This window comes from Crotalus tigris, unplaced genomic scaffold, assembly GCF_016545835.1.
Source record: "Crotalus tigris isolate CLP2741 ecotype Arizona unplaced genomic scaffold, ASM1654583v1 scf7180000017666.379230911805:20528666, whole genome shotgun sequence".
NCBI classification, from domain to species: domain Eukaryota; kingdom Metazoa; phylum Chordata; class Lepidosauria; order Squamata; family Viperidae; genus Crotalus; species Crotalus tigris.
In genome coordinates, this window is record NW_024096552.1 from 5,479,733 (window position 1) to 5,498,071 (window position 18,339).

At 42.2% G+C, this 18,339-nt stretch overlaps 1 protein-coding gene across 1 annotated transcript in view; it reads left to right on the forward strand.

The window, feature by feature from the left end:
• LOC120305044 (vomeronasal type-2 receptor 26-like) overlaps window positions 1–16,217 on the forward strand; it is a 20,831-nt gene extending 4,614 nt beyond the window's left edge. The window contains exons 3-7 of the mRNA XM_039336351.1: window positions 1,588–1,882; window positions 3,576–3,803; window positions 5,392–5,745; window positions 7,191–7,317; window positions 15,313–16,217. Of these exons, the coding sequence (XP_039192285.1) occupies window positions 1,856–1,882; window positions 3,576–3,803; window positions 5,392–5,745; window positions 7,191–7,317; window positions 15,313–16,217 (1,641 nt within the window). The 5' untranslated portion in view covers window positions 1,588–1,855. The remainder of the gene's footprint in view (window positions 1–1,587; window positions 1,883–3,575; window positions 3,804–5,391; window positions 5,746–7,190; window positions 7,318–15,312) is intronic.
• Window positions 16,218–18,339: the final 2,122 nt, after the last annotated feature.

Here is an 18,339-nt window from a genome sequence, read left to right on the forward strand (position 1 = left end):
TTGGCATAAGTATTCAGACCCTTTGCAACAGCACTTGAAATTTAGCTCAGCAAAAGCCATGATGTTAAAGGAACTGCCTGCAGAGCTCAGAGACAGGATTATTGCAAGGCACAGATCTGGGAAAGGCTACAATAAAATGTCTGCTGCACTGAATATTTCTAAGAGCACAGTGGCCTCTATAATTCTCATATGGAAGAAGTTTGGCACAACCAGGACTCTTCCAAGAGCTGGTTTCCCAATCAAACTGCGCAATCAGGGGTGTAAGAGAGGTCACCAAGAACCCAATGGTCATTCTGACTGAGCTCCAGAGATCTTGTGTGGAGATGGGATAGAGTTCCAGAAGGACAACCATCACTGCAGCCTTTCACCGATCTGAGTTTTATGGCAGAGTGGCTAGACAGAAGCCTCTCCTCAGTGCAAAACACATGAAAGCCCACTTGGAGTTTGCAAAAAAGCAAGGATTCTCAGAGGAACAAGATTCTTTGGTCTGAAACCAAGATGGAACTGTTTGGCCTCAATTCTAAATGTTATGTCTGGAGGAAACCAGGGCACCGCTCATCACCTGTCTAATATCATCCTAATAGTGAAGCATCATGCTGTGGGGTTGTTTTTCAGCAGCAGGTACTGGGAGACTGGTTAAGGTTGTGGGAAAGCTGAATGGAGCAAAGTACAGGGATATCTTCAATGAAAACCTGTTCCACAATGCTCAGGACCTCAGACTGGGCAGAAGGTTCACTTTCCAACATGACAACAATCCTAAGCACACAGCTAAGACAACACAGGAGTGGCTTAGGGACAATTCTGTGAATGCCCTAGAGTGGCCCAGCCAGAGCCCTGACTTGAATTCTATTGAACATCTCTGAAGCGACCCGAAAATGGCTGTCCACCGACAGTCGCCATCCAAGCTAACTGAGCTTGAGAGGATTTGCAAGGAAGAATGGCAGAAAATCCCCCAATCTAAGTGTGCAATTCTTGTCACATTATAGCCGGAAAGACTTGAGGCTGTAATTGCTGCCAAAGGTGCTTCAACAAAGTACAAACATTTCTAAAATTCTGTTTTCACTTTGTCATTATGGGGTACTGAGTGTAGATTAATGAGAAAAAAAATGAATTTCAACGACTGTAGAATCAGGCTTCAGCATTAACAAAATTGACAAAAGTGAAGGGGGTCTGAATACTTTCTGAGTGCACTGTATGTTTGGAGTCTTACTAGTACAGAAGGAATAGAAAACACAAATACCAAAGATGATAAACATCTCCGAGGCAGAAAAAAATGTGGCACAGAACTTCTAGGTTAAATCTGAGGAGTATAAAAGGGAGGTTTAGATAGCCTGAGTAAAGATGACGGTTTTTACAATAGACTTCAAATCAATTCCCTTGCACACCAACAGATCAGTTTTAGATTTTGACTAGAAATTAAATGTGTCTATTTTCTAGATAAACCAAAAGAATGAAGAAAACCAATACTAAAGGCATTGCTTTCCCTGTGATGGAAAACCATATGATTTATCATGTGTGTGTCTGTCTGCATGTGTGTGTGTGTGTGTGTGTGTGTGTGTGTGTGTGTGTGTGTGTGTCTATTTTCAGGAAAGCAACCTCACAGTGCTGGAAAATCCTGTCCTTCTTGTTTGCTATCCGTGAGATCAACCAGGATCCCAATATCTTACCCAACCTCACCCTGGGCTACAATATTCATGACAATTACTTTGATGCCAGAACAACATCAGAAGGTTTGGTAGATCTGCTCTCTCCTGGGCAGGCAGATGTTCCAAACTACAGGTGTGGAGGAAGACAGAATAACCTCTTAACTATAATTGAAGGGACAGAAACAGACATCTCCTTCTTAATTTCATCCATGTCAGGCAACTACAAAATCCCTCAGGTGAGAAAGTCTCTTTTTAAATTTCACTGTAAAGACTTATAATGGGGGGGGGTCTAATTAGCTGGAATCTGGCTAGTTGGCATTAATGGGTAGAAATCCAGTATTTTGTTTGCACTCCAAAGTAAGTGTATTGTTTAACAAGTACAACCTGAATAAAATCACAGATGAGATGATAGAAATGAAAATGAAGAGCAATAGCACTAGCATTTAAACTTATATACTGCTTCACAGTGCTTTACAGCCCTCTCTAAGTGGTTTACAGAGTCAGCATATTGCCCCCAACAATCTGGCTCCTCATTTTATTGACCTCAAAAGGATGGAAGGCTGAGTCAACCTTGAGCAGGTGAAAATTGAACTGCCGAACTGCTGGCAGTCTGCAGTCAGTAGAAGTAACCTGCTGTACTGCACTCTAACCACAGCACCACTCTCAAGCTTCCTCCTTCCGTTATATATTCAAGATGGACAATATTTAATATTTATTTGCTACGTACATGTAGAAGATGTGGGTCTGTACATATGTTGTTCATAGTATGTTTAAGTGTGTGTCATGTATGTATTTCACTTTGAGAGCGGCCAACTAAATTTCATTTTTGATGTGTGCCATTGTGTCTACAGTATAAAATGACAATAATGGTTATCTTATCCTATCCTATCTTATCTTATCTTATCTTATCTTATCTTATCTTATCTTATCTTATCTTATCTATCTTCCTATATAGAGCCTATAAATTCAAAGCAAACATTAGATATACAGGAAGGTGATATGAGAGATCCATAATCTTATATTCTGGTGATCACATCTCATTAATGGATGAGCCAGCAAAATATGGTATAAGGAGAGAGCTGTAGCATCTCAAAGGATCACAAATTAAATAATTGCACAGGCTTTTAGGTACCAAGTGGCTTGAAAACAGTAACAGACATAAATAGGACAACCTACGCTGAACAGAATGCGTTAGGCAATCTAAAATAACATTCAGCATAATAGCAATTTGGAAACAAAACACTAGCAAACCCTGTCCTGAAACTAAGCCAATCACCAATTTGTTCTTCTCTTTATCAGGTCAGTTATTCTTTTGTTTCCCATCTTCTGAGTGATAAAACACAGTTCCCCTTTTTCTCCACCATTCTCCCCAAAGAAGGAATCCAATATCTGGGAATCCTCAAATTGCTCCTGCATTTCCAATGGACATCAGTTGGTCTCTTTGCTCCAGACACTGACAATGGCAAGCATTTCATGGGAACATTGGTGCCAATGCTGTTCGAGAACGGGATATGTGTTATTTTCTCACAAACTTTTTCAGGAGTGAATAGACAAAATGTGGCCATCACCGTAAATGCCAATTCTGCCTCAGTGCAGAAGTGGAAAGAAGTGAATGTATTTATTTACTTTTCAGACCCTGGATTCTTTATGACTGGGATATGGGCAATAGTGAATATAATTGAAAGCTCAACATTGTACATAAAATCACATTTTGCAGAATCAACAATCTTCACAGGGAAAATCCTTGTCACAACAGCTTTGTGGGACCTCACATTTGACTTGAAATATAATGTTGTATCATATAAAAACATTCACGGTTTATTTTCCTTTCTTACTCGGAAAAAGAAAAAGATAAAGTATGATTTCCTCCCTCTTTTCATTTCTCTATATCGGTTTACATATATAGCATTTCCCTGCTTTTACTTCAAGGCTGCCCCATCGGTGAAAGGCTGGACAAGATGCATTGAGAATGAGGCAGTGGGGACCCTTCCCCAAAGCGAGATTGAAAAAACTGTGTCTCTAGACACCTCTCGTATTTACCACACTGTCTGGGGCCTGGCACGGGCCTTAGATGTAGCTTATTCTTCTCAATTCAAGAGGAGGAAGGTGGAAGGTGATGGAGGGACATCAGTACTGCAAATTCTGCAACCGTGGCAGGTATTCCCTTCCAAATCACAGAGATTCCTACTGAACATGTGCATCTGAAAAGCAATTCCGGAATCTTCAGAAAGCGTCTGTTCTAGTGGGGATGAGGTTTATTTATTGACTTCTCTAAATACAATCTACCAGATAGTGCTTATGGCAATTTAGAGTATTCCAGATAATTATATATAAATATCCATGACAGATAGTAGACATACATTTAATACCTTAAATAAAAATTCTGCCTTAGGTCATGTCTATTTTCATTAGCATTCATTTTCCTTATGGTTTTAGACAATTTGAAGTGACCTCTTAAAGGCCGAAAGGTTAACCACACTGTCTATCTGGAAGAATATGATTTTAGAACTGAATTCAGAAATGGGGAAGGTGTTGTAAGAATGAGTTCATTGTGCCCCAACACATTTTTGGTGATGGACTACCATCTACTCCTGGGGGGGGGGGATTTTTTAAACTTACTGGGAAAAACATTTCATAATGTAAGTCCTTAAACCATTGATTTTGTAATTTAGGAAAGTCCAGTTCAAAATATATAAGAGAATCTGTCTGTGTAGCTCAGGGTTGAACTGTGGAGTCCTTTAGTGCTCTCTTTACTTGGTTATATGCTTGAAGACATTTCGCTTTCCTGCTAGGTAACATGACAATATTATTGTTTATGAGTAATGAAATATCTGCAAGAACCTTCATCTTTATATTTACCTAACTGGGTACTGAAATATCTGTGAGCAAAAAACCAAGCTCAAAGAGCATTAAGGACATCTCAAATATATATACAGCTAATCCTCACTTAATGATGCTTCAAATTAATGACAAGCTCAGCAAGGATGTTTTACATCAGGGGTGTTGAACTACTGGCCTACGGGCCGGTTGCATTGTGCGGAGGCGGCACCCACCCCATTTCCAGCAATACGAAAAAAGTCACGATACGTCACAACACGTCACGTGATGTGGCGAGTGTGACACCTGTGTTTTATGTCCTATAAAGCACTTCCCACTGTCACAAAATATTGCACAAACCGATCTGAGTTTGTGCAACCTATTTGTACTTACAACCTGTTGCCAAGCACCCCATGATCATGTGATTCCTGTCTGCAAACTTCTCTACCTGATATCCCAGAAAGTCAATGGGGAAGCCAGCAGAGAAAGTAGCAAACTGCTGCCAGCTGCCAAGAGAACTCCATTTTGTCTCTGGTGACTGGCTGAAATCCTTCAACAGGGAGCTCCCCTGTTGAAGGATTTTAGCTGTCAAAATTAAGAAAATCCTTTTCTCCCTGAGCTCCATGCCAGGATGCCTTCACTCATTACCTGATATTCTGTTCGCTTAATGGCCCATAAGAGTGCTTAACAGCTCCAACTGGGAATGGTAGGACCATGGTTGTTGAGCGTAACAATCACATAACATCTCACTTAATGACCACCTTCCTCAACAACCAAGATTCCAGCCCTAACTGTAGTCATTATGCGAGGACTTCCTGTACTTCTTATCATCTATAAATAAGATTAATAAAAGCTATTTTGGGGTTGGTAGGACTGCTCAACAGAAATTTGTTTTTACTAAACACAAACCTTTTCTTTGCTGTTGCAGCTTCATCCTTTCTTGCAAGATTCTCACTTTTACAACACTTCCACGGATGGAGTGTATTTAGATGAGAATGGTGAACTAGCAGCTGATCTGGACATTGTGAATTGGGTGAAATTTCCTAATGGTTCTATCGTCAGTGTGCAATTTGGAAGCATAGGAAGGCAGGGCTCCTCAGAGCCCCAATTTAACATTGATGAAGACGCCATGGTGAGGCTCAAATGGCTCAACCAGGTGGGAGGGAAGAAGTCGTTCCATGTCACTCCCCTTACTTTCACCTACTATGTAATTACTGTAAGATTCTCTCTGAAGTTCTTTAGATCTTCTGATCTCTTTTTGCTATTCATTTGGCCATTTCAGGTACCATAGAATGCATTGTGTTTCATGAATAAGGCAGTTTCCAACAATTGAACTTGGAAAATAAAACACATTTCTATAACTATTGGTTTGCGTATGTATGTATGTATGTATGTATGTATGTATTTATTTATTTATTTATCATTAATATTGTAAAACTACCCACCAGGAATAGCCCTCTGCACAATGTTTATGCATATAGAAATATACTAGCAACAAAAAATATAAAATATAAAACCAAAATATTATGATAAAGACCCCCTTTCTGAGGGAGATGGGCAGTTAAAAAAATATGAAATATAAATAAACAAACCGCAGTCAATTAGCAGAATAACACAAAGGAGTGACAATTAGAGTAATACCAATTGTAAGAGAAGAGCAATGAAGATCAACTAATTTTTGAGGCTCTCGTTGGCATATGATGAGAACCAGGAAGCATGTGTTTTCTGTGGCAGGCCTGCCTATAACATTTTGCCACTTGAAGTTCACCAGGCGTCCAGGCTTTTAGCCTTCTGTAAGGCTTTGAAAAGTTGCCTTTTCCTCCATGCATTGGGAGAAGACTAGATAATTGCATATTAGAATGGATTGGTGCCTCGTTTTTGTTCTTGAGGTTTGTTTGTTTGTTTTTTAAATTTTAGTATTTTAATCAGTTGACTTTTTAGTTTTACAATGATTTTATGTGCCTCTTAATTTTTGATTGAGAGCCACCCAGAGTTGGTTGAAAGATGGGCTGTTATATAAATGTATTAAATAAATAAATGGACATTCCAAAGGTGCTTTTTCAAGAGGTAACTGGACTTTCTTTGTTTTTCCTTGAAGACATTTCACTTCTCATCCAAGAAGTTTCTTCAGTTCTGACTGAATGGTGGGGAGCGGAAGGATTTATGTTCCTTGTAGTCATCTGGTCATTGGCACTCTTTCTAAGAGTTGTTGAGGCTACTTGGAGATAAACCTCCAAATGGCCTTAGCGCAGTGGTTCTCAACCTGTGGGTCGGGACCCCATTTGGGGTCGAATGACCATTTTACGGGGGTCGCCAAACAATGCAGTCCACCATTTTTTCCCCTTTTCCCTAGCTGTCCTACTCCCTCTTATTGGTGGCCACACCCACTTGGGGGTCACCACAACATGGGGAACTGTATTATGGGGTCACGGCATTAGAAAGGTTGAGAACCACTGCCTTAGTGGCTCTCAAAAAGAGTGCTAACTATGAGCTGTGCTGACACAGTGGTTAGAATGCTATATTGCAGGCTAATTCTGATGACTGCCAGCAGTTCAATTCTCACTGGCTCAAGGTTGACTCAGCCTTCCATCCTTCTGAGGTCAGTAAAATGAGGACACAAATTATTTGGGGCAATATGCTGATTCTGTAAACTGCTTAGAGGGGTCTGTAAAGCACTATGAAGCAGTATATAAATCTAAATGCTATTGCTATTGATTGTCTGCTTAGACCCTGCCTCCTTCCAGATGTGTGGAAAGCTGCCATTCTGGTTTTCTCAAGGTAGTCCAGAGAGGACAGCCAGTTTGCTGCTATGACTGTGTTCCTTGTGCAAAGGGGACCATCTCCACTCAGAAAGGTGAATGGTTCCTGAAGGAAGCAATTTTTTTGCAAACATTTGAATGTACTCAGTGGTATTTTTAAATATGCATTTTGTCTTTATTTCATTTTTAAAATTTGCAATTTGCTTCATAATATAAACATTAATAAAGGAAGTGGGATAATGATAATGGGTTTTGTGTTATGATGCCAGGTTTCAGAAATCTACATGCAACCTTTGCTTCTTAGCTAGAACAATAGGAATATTAAGCATTCCTATTGCAAAACTATTTTTTGGGTGGGGATATTTTACAATCTAATTAATTGCCTTTTAAACAAACCTTTTTTTCTCTTCGACCATCTTGTTTTGATTTAATTCTAATTTGTTCTTGTGCAACCCTGGCTCAGATTGGGACCCCAGAAATTATTTTGACACTATTAGGACTCAGCAACTGGTTTCAAAGAGAAACATTAGAAGATAAATGCAGCCCCTGCCTGAAACGCATTAAAGCAGTCTTTTTCAAGCTTGACAACTGGCTAGGATATTCTGAGAGTTGAAGACCACACATTTCTAAGTTGCCAAGTTTGAAAAGCACTGCATTAAAGCAACCACAGCTTTTTCCAGGGCATGTGGCACCTTCCTGAGAATGTACTCATCAGAAGCTTCTCCATCATCTCTGCTACTCTGATAAAAGGGGCTGATCTACTGAATCTCGGGCTAAGCTGCACTGATGCTCTGTCCTTCTAGAGAACTTTTTGAGGAACATTTGCAAATGTTGTAGGCCTTCCTGATTTCAGTGATTAGTAAGAGATTTCAGGAATTTCTTAAAGTTGGATCTCCTTTAGGAAGGAAGCGAAGTGATAACTATTAATATTGGATTTAACTTACAAATATAGAGATGGAACAGAAATAAGCATGAACATTTTAAAGTGTAAGAGAATGATAAAGTTCATTGTTTCCAGAATATATATTTTTAAAGAAATTAAAAGACTGCTCTCTGTCCATTCCTGATTCCTGAGCAGAGGGTTGGGCTAGAAGACCTCCAAGGTCCATTCTAATTCTGTTATAAGATCAATTGTTAAAAGGGTTTTTTTCCTATTAATTCATTCATTGCTCTGGTCAAAACACCAAAACACTTTTAAATCCATCTAAATCATGCGAGATAATACTTGTTTCTTTTCCATAGCATCCATTAAACACAGTCTATCTCAGCGGTTCTCAACCTGTGGGTTGCGGCCCCATTTGGGGTCGAACGACCATTTCACGAGGGTCTCCAAACAATGCGATCCGCCATTTTTTTGTCAGCTGGCGGCACTGCGCATGTGCGCCGCGCCGTGCACGCGCGCTGCGCATGGAGGCACTGCTGCGCATGTGCGGTGCGCCCTTATGACTGGGGTCGCCACAGAAAAAAGGTTGAGAACCACTGGTCTATCTATAAAGGAAGACACTCTTAAAACTAACTTCTGGGTCCATTGTACAAAAATTAAATATATCTGTTATGTCCTGAGCCTGCGAAGGCAGGCTCGGGATGTTGCAACAGTCCTGGGTAGTTGCAGGCTGCCCGGGACCAGACTGGCTGGCGCAGGTGATCGTGCACATGCGCGAGGCGCGCTGCGTGCCTAAATGTTGCCATTTGGCCTGGGGATCGTCTTTAAGAGAAGCAGAGAGGCTTGCATGCCTCTGAGTTGTAACGAGGCTACAGAACATCAATAAAGAAGCTTCTGAAACTATGCTTCGTGAGTTATTGCCATTAAACGGAGGACTCAACACTGGCGACGAGGATGGGATGCCTTACAATTAAACTGAAGAAATTGTAAGCTTACCCAGGAGTCCTGAAGCAGCAAGGAAACGGCATTAAACTCAGCAACTGCCTGCCAATACAGCGTCGTTGGAGGTAAGCTGGCTGATAGACCCTTCCTTGTACTACTGCAAAGATGGCAAAGATAGGAAGACTTTCTGAGTTCGATGTTACGCATCCAGAAAGATGGGAGTCTTATGTGGCCAGAGTAGAAAATTATTTCAGAGTAAATCAAGTGAGAGAAGATGGCTTAAAGGCCGCCACCCTGCTGTGTGTTTGTGGTCAAGATGCATTTGAAATTGCTGAAAACTTAGCAGCTCCTGCACCTCTTGAATCTGTCACCTACACAGATTTAAAGAAATTATTAAAAGAACATTTCCAACCCAAGTTGTCTGTTATTGCATGGAGACATACTTTTGAACAGAGGGATCAACGGGCTAGTGAATCAGCTAAAGAGTACATTGCTGCATTGAGAAGAGCAGCTAAGCTTTGTGAGTTTAAAGACTTAGAAGAAAGGCTGAGAGACAGATTTGTTTGTGGACTGAGAAACAGAGACTTGCAGCAGAGACTTTTTGCTAAAGAAGAATTATCATTCCAAGATGCCTTGAGAGAGGTTACTGCAGAAGAGGCAGCAGGTGGGGCAATCAAGAATATGAGGCCTATCAGAAGTGCTCCAGAAGCTGTTGCTGTGCACCATTAGGGAGTCCAAGGGAGCTCGGAAGAGGACCCTGATGAAGAAATAGATCATCTCTACCCAACCAAAGATGGGAAGCAGAAGGAAGGCAAAGAAAAGTCTTCAGCTGTTCCCAAGTGCTTCGGGTATGGAGGTCGCCAAAAGAGGACCGACTGCAGGTTTCATTCTGCGATCTGTAGAGCATGTGGAAAGCAAGGCCACATAGCAGCTGTGTGTCTGGGCCATCAGAAGGTACAACCCCGAGAAGAATTGCACCTGAAAGGTACCAGGGTCCCCAGCCAAAACAGGGTGGGTTTCTGTGCTTCATGAAGAAGCATTTTTAGGACAGGCACACACAAGCCACTCAAAAAGAAATTGTCACTTAAAGTGAAGTTGCAAGGAGTTCCATTGGTCATGGAACTGGACACTGGGTCTGCACTTTCAATTATTTCCATTCACACATTCAGGAAGATTTGTTCTGGTAGTGGGTTCCAGGCCAAGCTTAGGCCTTCTAATATAGTTCTAACAGATTTTCAAAACTCCAAAGTGTGTGTTAAGGGGGAGGCCACCCTTAGCGTACAATATAAGGATTTTGAAGGTCCATTAGATGTATTAATAGTGGGGGGGGGGCGTGAGCGCACGAGTCTCATAGGACTCGATTGGTTTGAGGCCTTGGGAATACAAGTTACAGGGCTCAATAGCTTGCAAACAGCAGGTCTACAAGAAGTCTGCAAAGAATTCGCAGATGTTTTCAGCCCACAGCTGGGCACATACAAGGGACCCCCAGTTTCCTTAAAATTGGACCCCACTGTCACTCCTATCAGAGTAAAAGCTAGGAGAGTACCTTTTGCTTTAAAAGGGAAAATTGATGCTGAATTGGACAAATTGATTCAGCAAGGTGTTTTAGAACCTGTTGATTCCAGTCCTTGGGAAACCCCCATAGTCACGCCTCTTAAGGCTAATGGGGATATTCGCATCTGTGCAGATTACAAATGCACTCTAAATAAGGCATTGCAACAACATGCCTATCCTGTACCTGTAGTCAGCCATATTCTGGCTTCCCTCAAGGGGGGGCATGTTTTTGCAAAGCTTGACTTAGCATAGGCTTATCAACAGTTACCTGTTGATGAAGCTGCTGCTGAAGCACAAACCATTGTAACACACAGGGGGGCATTCAAAGTAAAAAGGCTACAGTTTCGAGTAAATGTGGCTCCTGGAATTTTCCAAAGCGTAATGGAAAATACACTGAGGGGTATACCAGGGGTTTGCCCCTATTTTGATGATGTCTTAATTGCAGGAGACTCTACCCAAAATTTAGCTGAGAGATTGAGGACTGTCCTGCTGCGGTTCCGGAAAACAGGACTCAAACTCAAAAAGGACAAATGTAAAATTGGGGTGCCTTCTACAGATTTTCTGGGATTCAAAATTGATGCCAATGGGATTCATCCTGCTGAGTCCAAATTAAAAGCTATTATGCAAGCTCCTAGGCCTAGGTCCAAAGCTGAACTACAAGCTTTCCTGGGCCTCTTGAATTTCTATAATTCATTCATTCCTAACAAGGCTAATGTAGCTGAACCACTTCATAGGCTTCTGGACAAACAGGCAGTGTGGCAGTGGTCGCAAGAACATGAAGCAAGTTTCAATGAGGTTAAGGTCTTACTCACTTCCAATAATGTGCTTGCTCATTTCAATGAAACACTCCCTGTGTGCATCGCTTGTGATGCCTCCCCTTATGGGGTGGGAGCAGTACTTAGCCACCTTAGACCGGATGGAACTCAGGTTCCTGTTGCGTATTACTCCAGAACCTTGTCTTCTGCTGAGCGAAATTATGCCCAGATAGACAGGGAGGCCTTAGCTGTTGTTGCTGGAATTAAAAAATTCCATGATTTTTTATATGGCAGACATTTTATGGTCTACACCGACCATAAGCCTTTGTTGGGGTTGTTTACTACAAATAAACAAACTCCCCATATCATCTCCCCCAGGATGCTGAGATGGTCAATCTTTCTGTCAGCCTATGATTTTTCCTTAATTCACAAACCTGGCAAGGAAATGGGCCATGCTGATGGCCTCAGTAGATTACCCTTATAAGTAGTGGAGGCTGATCCAGCCCCTGCCATCAACATTCTTTCTATTCAGGCACTGCCTGAGTCACCTTTAAATGCCAGGGATGTGGCTGCTGAATCAACCACTGATCTTACACTTTCTCGTGTCTTATCCTGGGTTTTGTCTGGATGGCCACAGAGTTGTCCTGGCACTGAGTTTCAGAGTTTCTGGCTTAAGAGACATGAATTATCCACATTTCAAGGTTGTCTGCTGTGGGGCAGCAGAGTTGTCATTCCTACCTCAATGAGGTCTAGGGTCTTAGGTTCCCTTCATGAGGGTCAACCTGGCATTGTACGAATGAAGGCGCTTGCACGCAGCCATTTGTGGTGGCCTGGGTTAGACAAGGAAATTGAGGCTAAGGTGCATGCATGCCACCTTTGTCAGCGCTCACGCCCAGAAATGCCCCAGGCTCCTGTATATAGATGGGAGGAAATGCAGTCACCCTGGTCTAGAGTGCACATTGATTACGCTGGGCCCTTTCAGGGTCAATTCTTCTTGGTCCTGGTTGATAGCCATTCAAAATGGCTTGAGGTTGTACCTGTCTCTTCCACTACCACTGCAAAGACCATTCAAGTCCTTAGGGGGATTTTTGTTGCACATGGGCTTCCGAATGTTTTGGTGTCTGACAATGGGCCCCAATTCACTTCTTCCGAATTCCAAGCTTTCTTACAGGCCAACATGATTCATCATGCCACCTCTGCGCCTTTCCACCCTTCCACCAACGGTATGGCTGAACGGATGATCCGCATCACCAAGGATGCTTTAAAGAAACTGACCTATGGGGACTGGCACCACAGGTTGGCAGATTTTCTTCTTGCTTACCACACCACACCTTCAACTTCTACTGGGAGAAGCCCTGCTGAACTTCGCTGGGAGCGCAAACTGACTACTAAACTTGACCAGTTGCACCCGGACAGACTGCCTCCTAGGGGTACACAACCCAGGGCACCGAGGCAATTGCAAGTGGGTGCCTTGGTTTGGACCCGTAATTACGGGCCAGGTCACTTGTGGGTTCCTGCCCTAGTTTGCAAGGTTACAGGTCCTTTGTCCTATGAGGTTTCCTTGGATAATGGTCGTATCCTGCGATGGCATATCGACCAGCTGCGTACAAGACTAGACTTACCTTCAGAGACTCCTGGTTCTTTTCCGGGGGGGAGGGGGACCTCTACGGGCAAAGGGAGGGGTGTCGGCAGCAGCCAGGCACAAACAAAGAGGCCACAGACGGCCTGTCACAAGATTCCGCGAGTGTTCCAAACAGGAATTTGTGGGAACCAGCTAGCACATGGGCACCAGTACCTACTCCAGCCAGGGAGTCACCCCGGGGGCATAACCATTATTCACTAACTCCATTCAGCACTCCAGTCAGGGAGAATAATCGGGAGCATCCTAATAACGCACACCTTGCAAGAGAGCTGGCACACAATCAGCCTAGCTGGCCCAGCACTGCTTCTGTTTCCAGAAGGAGGCATTCACATGGGGAGGTGGTCGGAGGGTCAAACCCAAATTCTGACATCTCCGGCGTAATTGAGGGGGCAACTGAGTTTTGGGACAGTACTGGAATCCCAGACAGTCCTACTATGGAACTGGGGAGTGGAGGAAGACAGCCTCATGAGAGGTCCAGTATGGGCCAGGGAGGCTCTACAGAGTTGCCCACCAGTGGCAGTATTCTAGAGGGGCCAGAGAGCCTGCAACTAGGCAGGTCAACCAGGTTAGGAAGAGGACAAAATCCTGATCTGATGAGCCCGGTGGGCAAGCAAGCAGACCAGGCAACAGGGCACGGTCCATGGGGACCACCAGGGTTCAAGAAAGGGGGCGAATCCATGTCAGCCCCGGGGCAAAGTGGAGATTGTCAGGGCTTAAGGAGATCACAGAGAGCTAAAAGATCTCCTAAGTATCTTGAAGATTTTGTAACTCTGCTGGCAAAGCAGAAACAGTAAGGGAAAGCTTCTGTGGAAAAATGGAAATAGGGACACTGGGGACTTAATCCTCAGAATGATAGCTTGGCACCCTTGGAGCAAGTGGTGTCATACCACGTTCTTGTTGAGGTCGCGTGTAACTATTCATGTAGTGTAGTTTTATCCGGGGGGGGGAAGGGGTGTTATGTCCTGAGCCTGCGAAGGCAGGTTCGGGACATTGCAATGGTCCCGGGCAGTTGCAGGCTGCCCGGGACCAGACTGGCTGGCGCCGGCGATCGCATGCATGCGCGAGGCACGCTGCGTGCCTAAATGTTGCCATTTGGCCCAGGGATCGTCTTTAAGAGAAGCAGAGAGGCTTGCATGCCTCTGAGTTGTAACAAGGCTACAGAACATCAACAAAGAGGCTCCTGAAACTACGAGATGCTTCGTGAGTTATTGCCATTAAACGGAGGACTCAACAATATCCAATGTTAAAAAAATAATAATTTTGTGAGCCCTGGTTGCACAGTGTTCAGAATTTCAGACAAATTCTGCCCATAGCCTGGAGTTCAATATTGACAGAGCTCAAGGCTGATTCAGCCTTCCATCTTTCCAAAGTTGATAAAATGAGGACCCAGATTGTTGGGGATAATATGCTAATATTTTTCATGATAATTTCTTTTGCCATAACTGCTTAATGATAATTTCATGTCATAAAATGTTTTATAAAATTTGCTAAGTTTCAGTTCCATGGGAATTATTGATACCAGATTCTGGACACATTCTGTAAATTAGCCCATCTAATTGATTGAAAATGTCTTGTCCTATGCTGCACCATTTTGCCCAATTAAAGTTAATGTGAATCAGAATTTTAGTAGCATATAGATTTTTTTTAAAAAAGATCAAACAAAAGCATTTTCTCATAGGAAGGTTGTTTTATAATTAATTCCAAAAACATATCCCAAATTTATTTAAATTATAAGGGATTAAGGGCCCTTAATCTTCTTTGTACCTTTTTAAAGACAAAATTTTAGTCTTCCTTTTGCTGGTTATTCCCCCCCCCCCAAAAAAAATAAGTCCCTAAATTTGTATTTAAAACTTCTTTAAATAAGGACTGAAGAAAACTCACCTAGTGCTATAAAACCCAATGATTCAAAAGTTCCTAGTAATTGAAAAGCTGTTAACAATTTCAAATGTGACTAGAAAAGGAAGTATATGAACCCAGGCTCCAATTGTAGCATGAGCAGGATGGCTCTTCCCTCATCCCACAAAGCTCTAAACTCTCTGGAGTGAGTTTCTTGCACTCTCCTTAAGAGGAGCAATTGTGTGGAGCGCTTGTGGGTGATCTCCTCTCCTTGTCCAGAGACCAATTATTGGCAAGCCTGTCTATTAATAAGGGCTTCATTCTGTCACAATTGTCAGATTGCTCTTTTTTCTGAACCTTTTATTATTATTTCTATTCTTTTTAAAGTTTGCATTGGTTTGTGTTGTTTAGATTGTAATTCTTAATAAAATTATTATTTAAAAATGATGAATAAACAAGACATTCCTTTTCTTTGCAGATGCAGTCCACTGCACCAGATGTTTGGAAGATCAGCATCCAAATGAACACCAAAATCACTGTCTTCCAAAATATATAACCTTTTTGTCATATAAAGAATATTTGGGGATCATCCTGGGTTCTTTTGCTCTATTTTTGTCATTCATCACAGCCTTTGTATTAGTAATTTTCATAACATCTCATGAAACTCCAATAGTTAAAGCCAACAATCGGGATCTCTCCTACATTCTCCTCATCTCACTCCTCCTTTCATTTCTTACCACCTTTCTCTTCATTGGCCAGCCAAGGAAAGTTACCTGTCTTCTCCGACAAACAGCCTTCATCATAGTTTTCTCAGTGGCCATATCTTGTCTTTTGGCCAAAACCATCACAGTGGTGCTGGCCTTCTTGGCCACAAAGCCAGGGAACAGAATGAGGAGGTGGCTTGGGAAGACTTTAACCAATGCTCTTGTTCTTGTTTGCTCTGCTGTCCAAGTTCTGATTTGTTCCATCTGGCTGGCAATCTTTCCTCCTTTCCCTGACACAGACAAGCACTCCCATCCTGAAGAGATTGTTCTGCAGTGCAATGAAGGACCTGTCATCATGTTTTACTCTGCCCTTGGCTATATGGGCTTCCTGGCTGTTGTCTGCTTCACAGTGGCTTTTCTGGCCCGAAGACTACCTGGGGCCTTCAACGAAGCCAAGCTGATCACCTTCAGCATGCTGGTCTTTTGTAGTGTTTGGGTCTCCTTTGTGCCCACTTACCTGAGCACCAAAGGTAAATACATGGTGGCTGTGCAGGTTTTCTCCATCTTAGCCTCCAGTGCTGGACTGCTGAGTTGCATCTTTTTCCCCAAGTGCTACATTATTTTGCTGAGGCCAGAGTTGAATACAAAGGAGCAACTAACCACAAAAAACAATCTATAGATTCATTGTGTATATCTGGGCAATTGCTCTTTTCTCTCACTCCACCCTCATTCCAGACTTCCACATCCATATGATTATGGATGCTTATAAGGAAATGAGATGCCATCCATTTAAAACAAGTGGTGCAGTGGTCAAAGTGCTGTATTGAAGGCAAACTCTGCCCACAGCCTGCACTTTGATTCTCACCAGCTCAAGGTTGACTCAGCCTTACATTTCTTCCAAGATTGGTAAAATGAGGACCCAGTTTGTGGGGGCAATGCGCAAAATAATGTTTCCATTGTAAATTGCCAGAAAGTGCTGTAAAGTGATAGGGGGCAGTGTTTACCATTGCAGGATCCAATCTGGATTGATCATTGGGACCAGAGGTTTAATCTTCCAAGCTTTTGGACTTCTGCTGGAGCAGATCCTGAGGGAACTTCCCTCTCACCAGAACATCCTGGAACACCTATATTTGCCTTCATTCTTAAAAGACTATGCTAATGTAGATATTTATACATGTATATGAATCTCTCAATACAGTATATTTCCTGTATATAGTTGTTCCTTTTTTCTTTGTTGTCTTATAATTGTGTGTATTGTTTATGTTTTCTTTTTAAACATTTCAGCTATTCCATTAATAAAACAAAAGTAAAGTTTATCAGATTATTTGTATTATGAGGACCAAACAGTTACAATTACAGATGCTCCTCATAAGAGCTAGAACAGGCAATGGTTGGAGAAGCAGGTGGCAAAAGACAACAGACTCAAAGGAGTTCTAGGATTCAATTTCATTTGGAAAATATATGCTAGAAATTTGATAGGAGACACTGGTGTCCATAATAGAAGTTGGAAGAGGAGAGATGATGGATACAGTGTGGCATTCACATACAAAAAAAAAAAAAAAAAGGAGGACTAGCATTGTGATAGATTCTGACATCTTGCTTATTTTGAGTTCCCTTTCCAGATTGGGTCTGGTAGGCATTTAAGGTGCTTTGAATGTGACCCAAAAGCTTTTTGATACACAATATGCAAAATAGCTTTGTTGATGATGTGCTGCTAATGGCATTTTCCTTCCCAGTAGCCTGGCAGCTATATTTTGAACCAGAATCCAGAACCCTTCTGATACACAATGATGCAAGCAAAGCTTCATTGTTATTGTGCTGCTAAAGGGGATCATTATCTGTGGAATCCGCTGCAGTTTTAACAACAGCAACAACAAGAACATCATCATCATCATCATCATCATCATCTTTATTATTATTATTATTTAAGGTCTTCTAATCCAACCCCCTGCCCAGGCAGGAAACACTATACTATTTCAGACAAATTGTTGTCCGGTCTCTTCTTAAAAATTTCCCGTATTGGAGCATTCACAACTTCTGGAGGCAGGTTGTCCCATTGATTAATTGTTCTAACTGTCAGGAAATTTATCCTTAGTATTAGGTTGCTTCTCTCTGATTAGTTTCCATCCTTTGCTTCTTGTCTTGCCTTCAGGTGCTTTGGAGAATAGCTTGACTCCCTCTTCTTTGGAGAATAGCTTGACTCCCTCTTCTTGACTCCTGAGATATTGGAACACTGCTATCATGTCACCCCTAGTCCTTCTCTTCATTAAACTTGACATACCCAATTGTCTTCAAAGATACCAAGATGAGGATTATATTGCTATGGTCTAGATCAGTGATTCTCAACCTTTCTAATGCCATGACCCCATAATACAGTTCCCCATGTTGTGGTGACCCCCAAGTGGGTGTGGCCACGAATAAGAGGGAGTAGGACAGCTAGGGAAAAGGGAAAAATGGCGGACAGCATGGTTTGGTGACCCCCGTGAAATGGTCATTCGACCCCAAATGGGGTCCTGACCCACAGGTTGAGAACCACTGGTCTAGATTCTAGAATCTAGACATAAGATATTAAATGCATGAGTCACTAGAATTAGGGGACACTTATTAAAAAATGGCTGCAACTGATGCAGCAATTGAAGGTTAACAAAAGCTTCACTGCCATGACTGCTATATCCTGCTGAAGCACGACTCGTGAGAAACTCCAACTTAAGGAATAATATATTGTTACCACAAAGAATATTATCTGGAGCACATGTTTGTCCTACAAGTTTTGAGCTGTTGCCTTGAGATTGTAGAGGAAA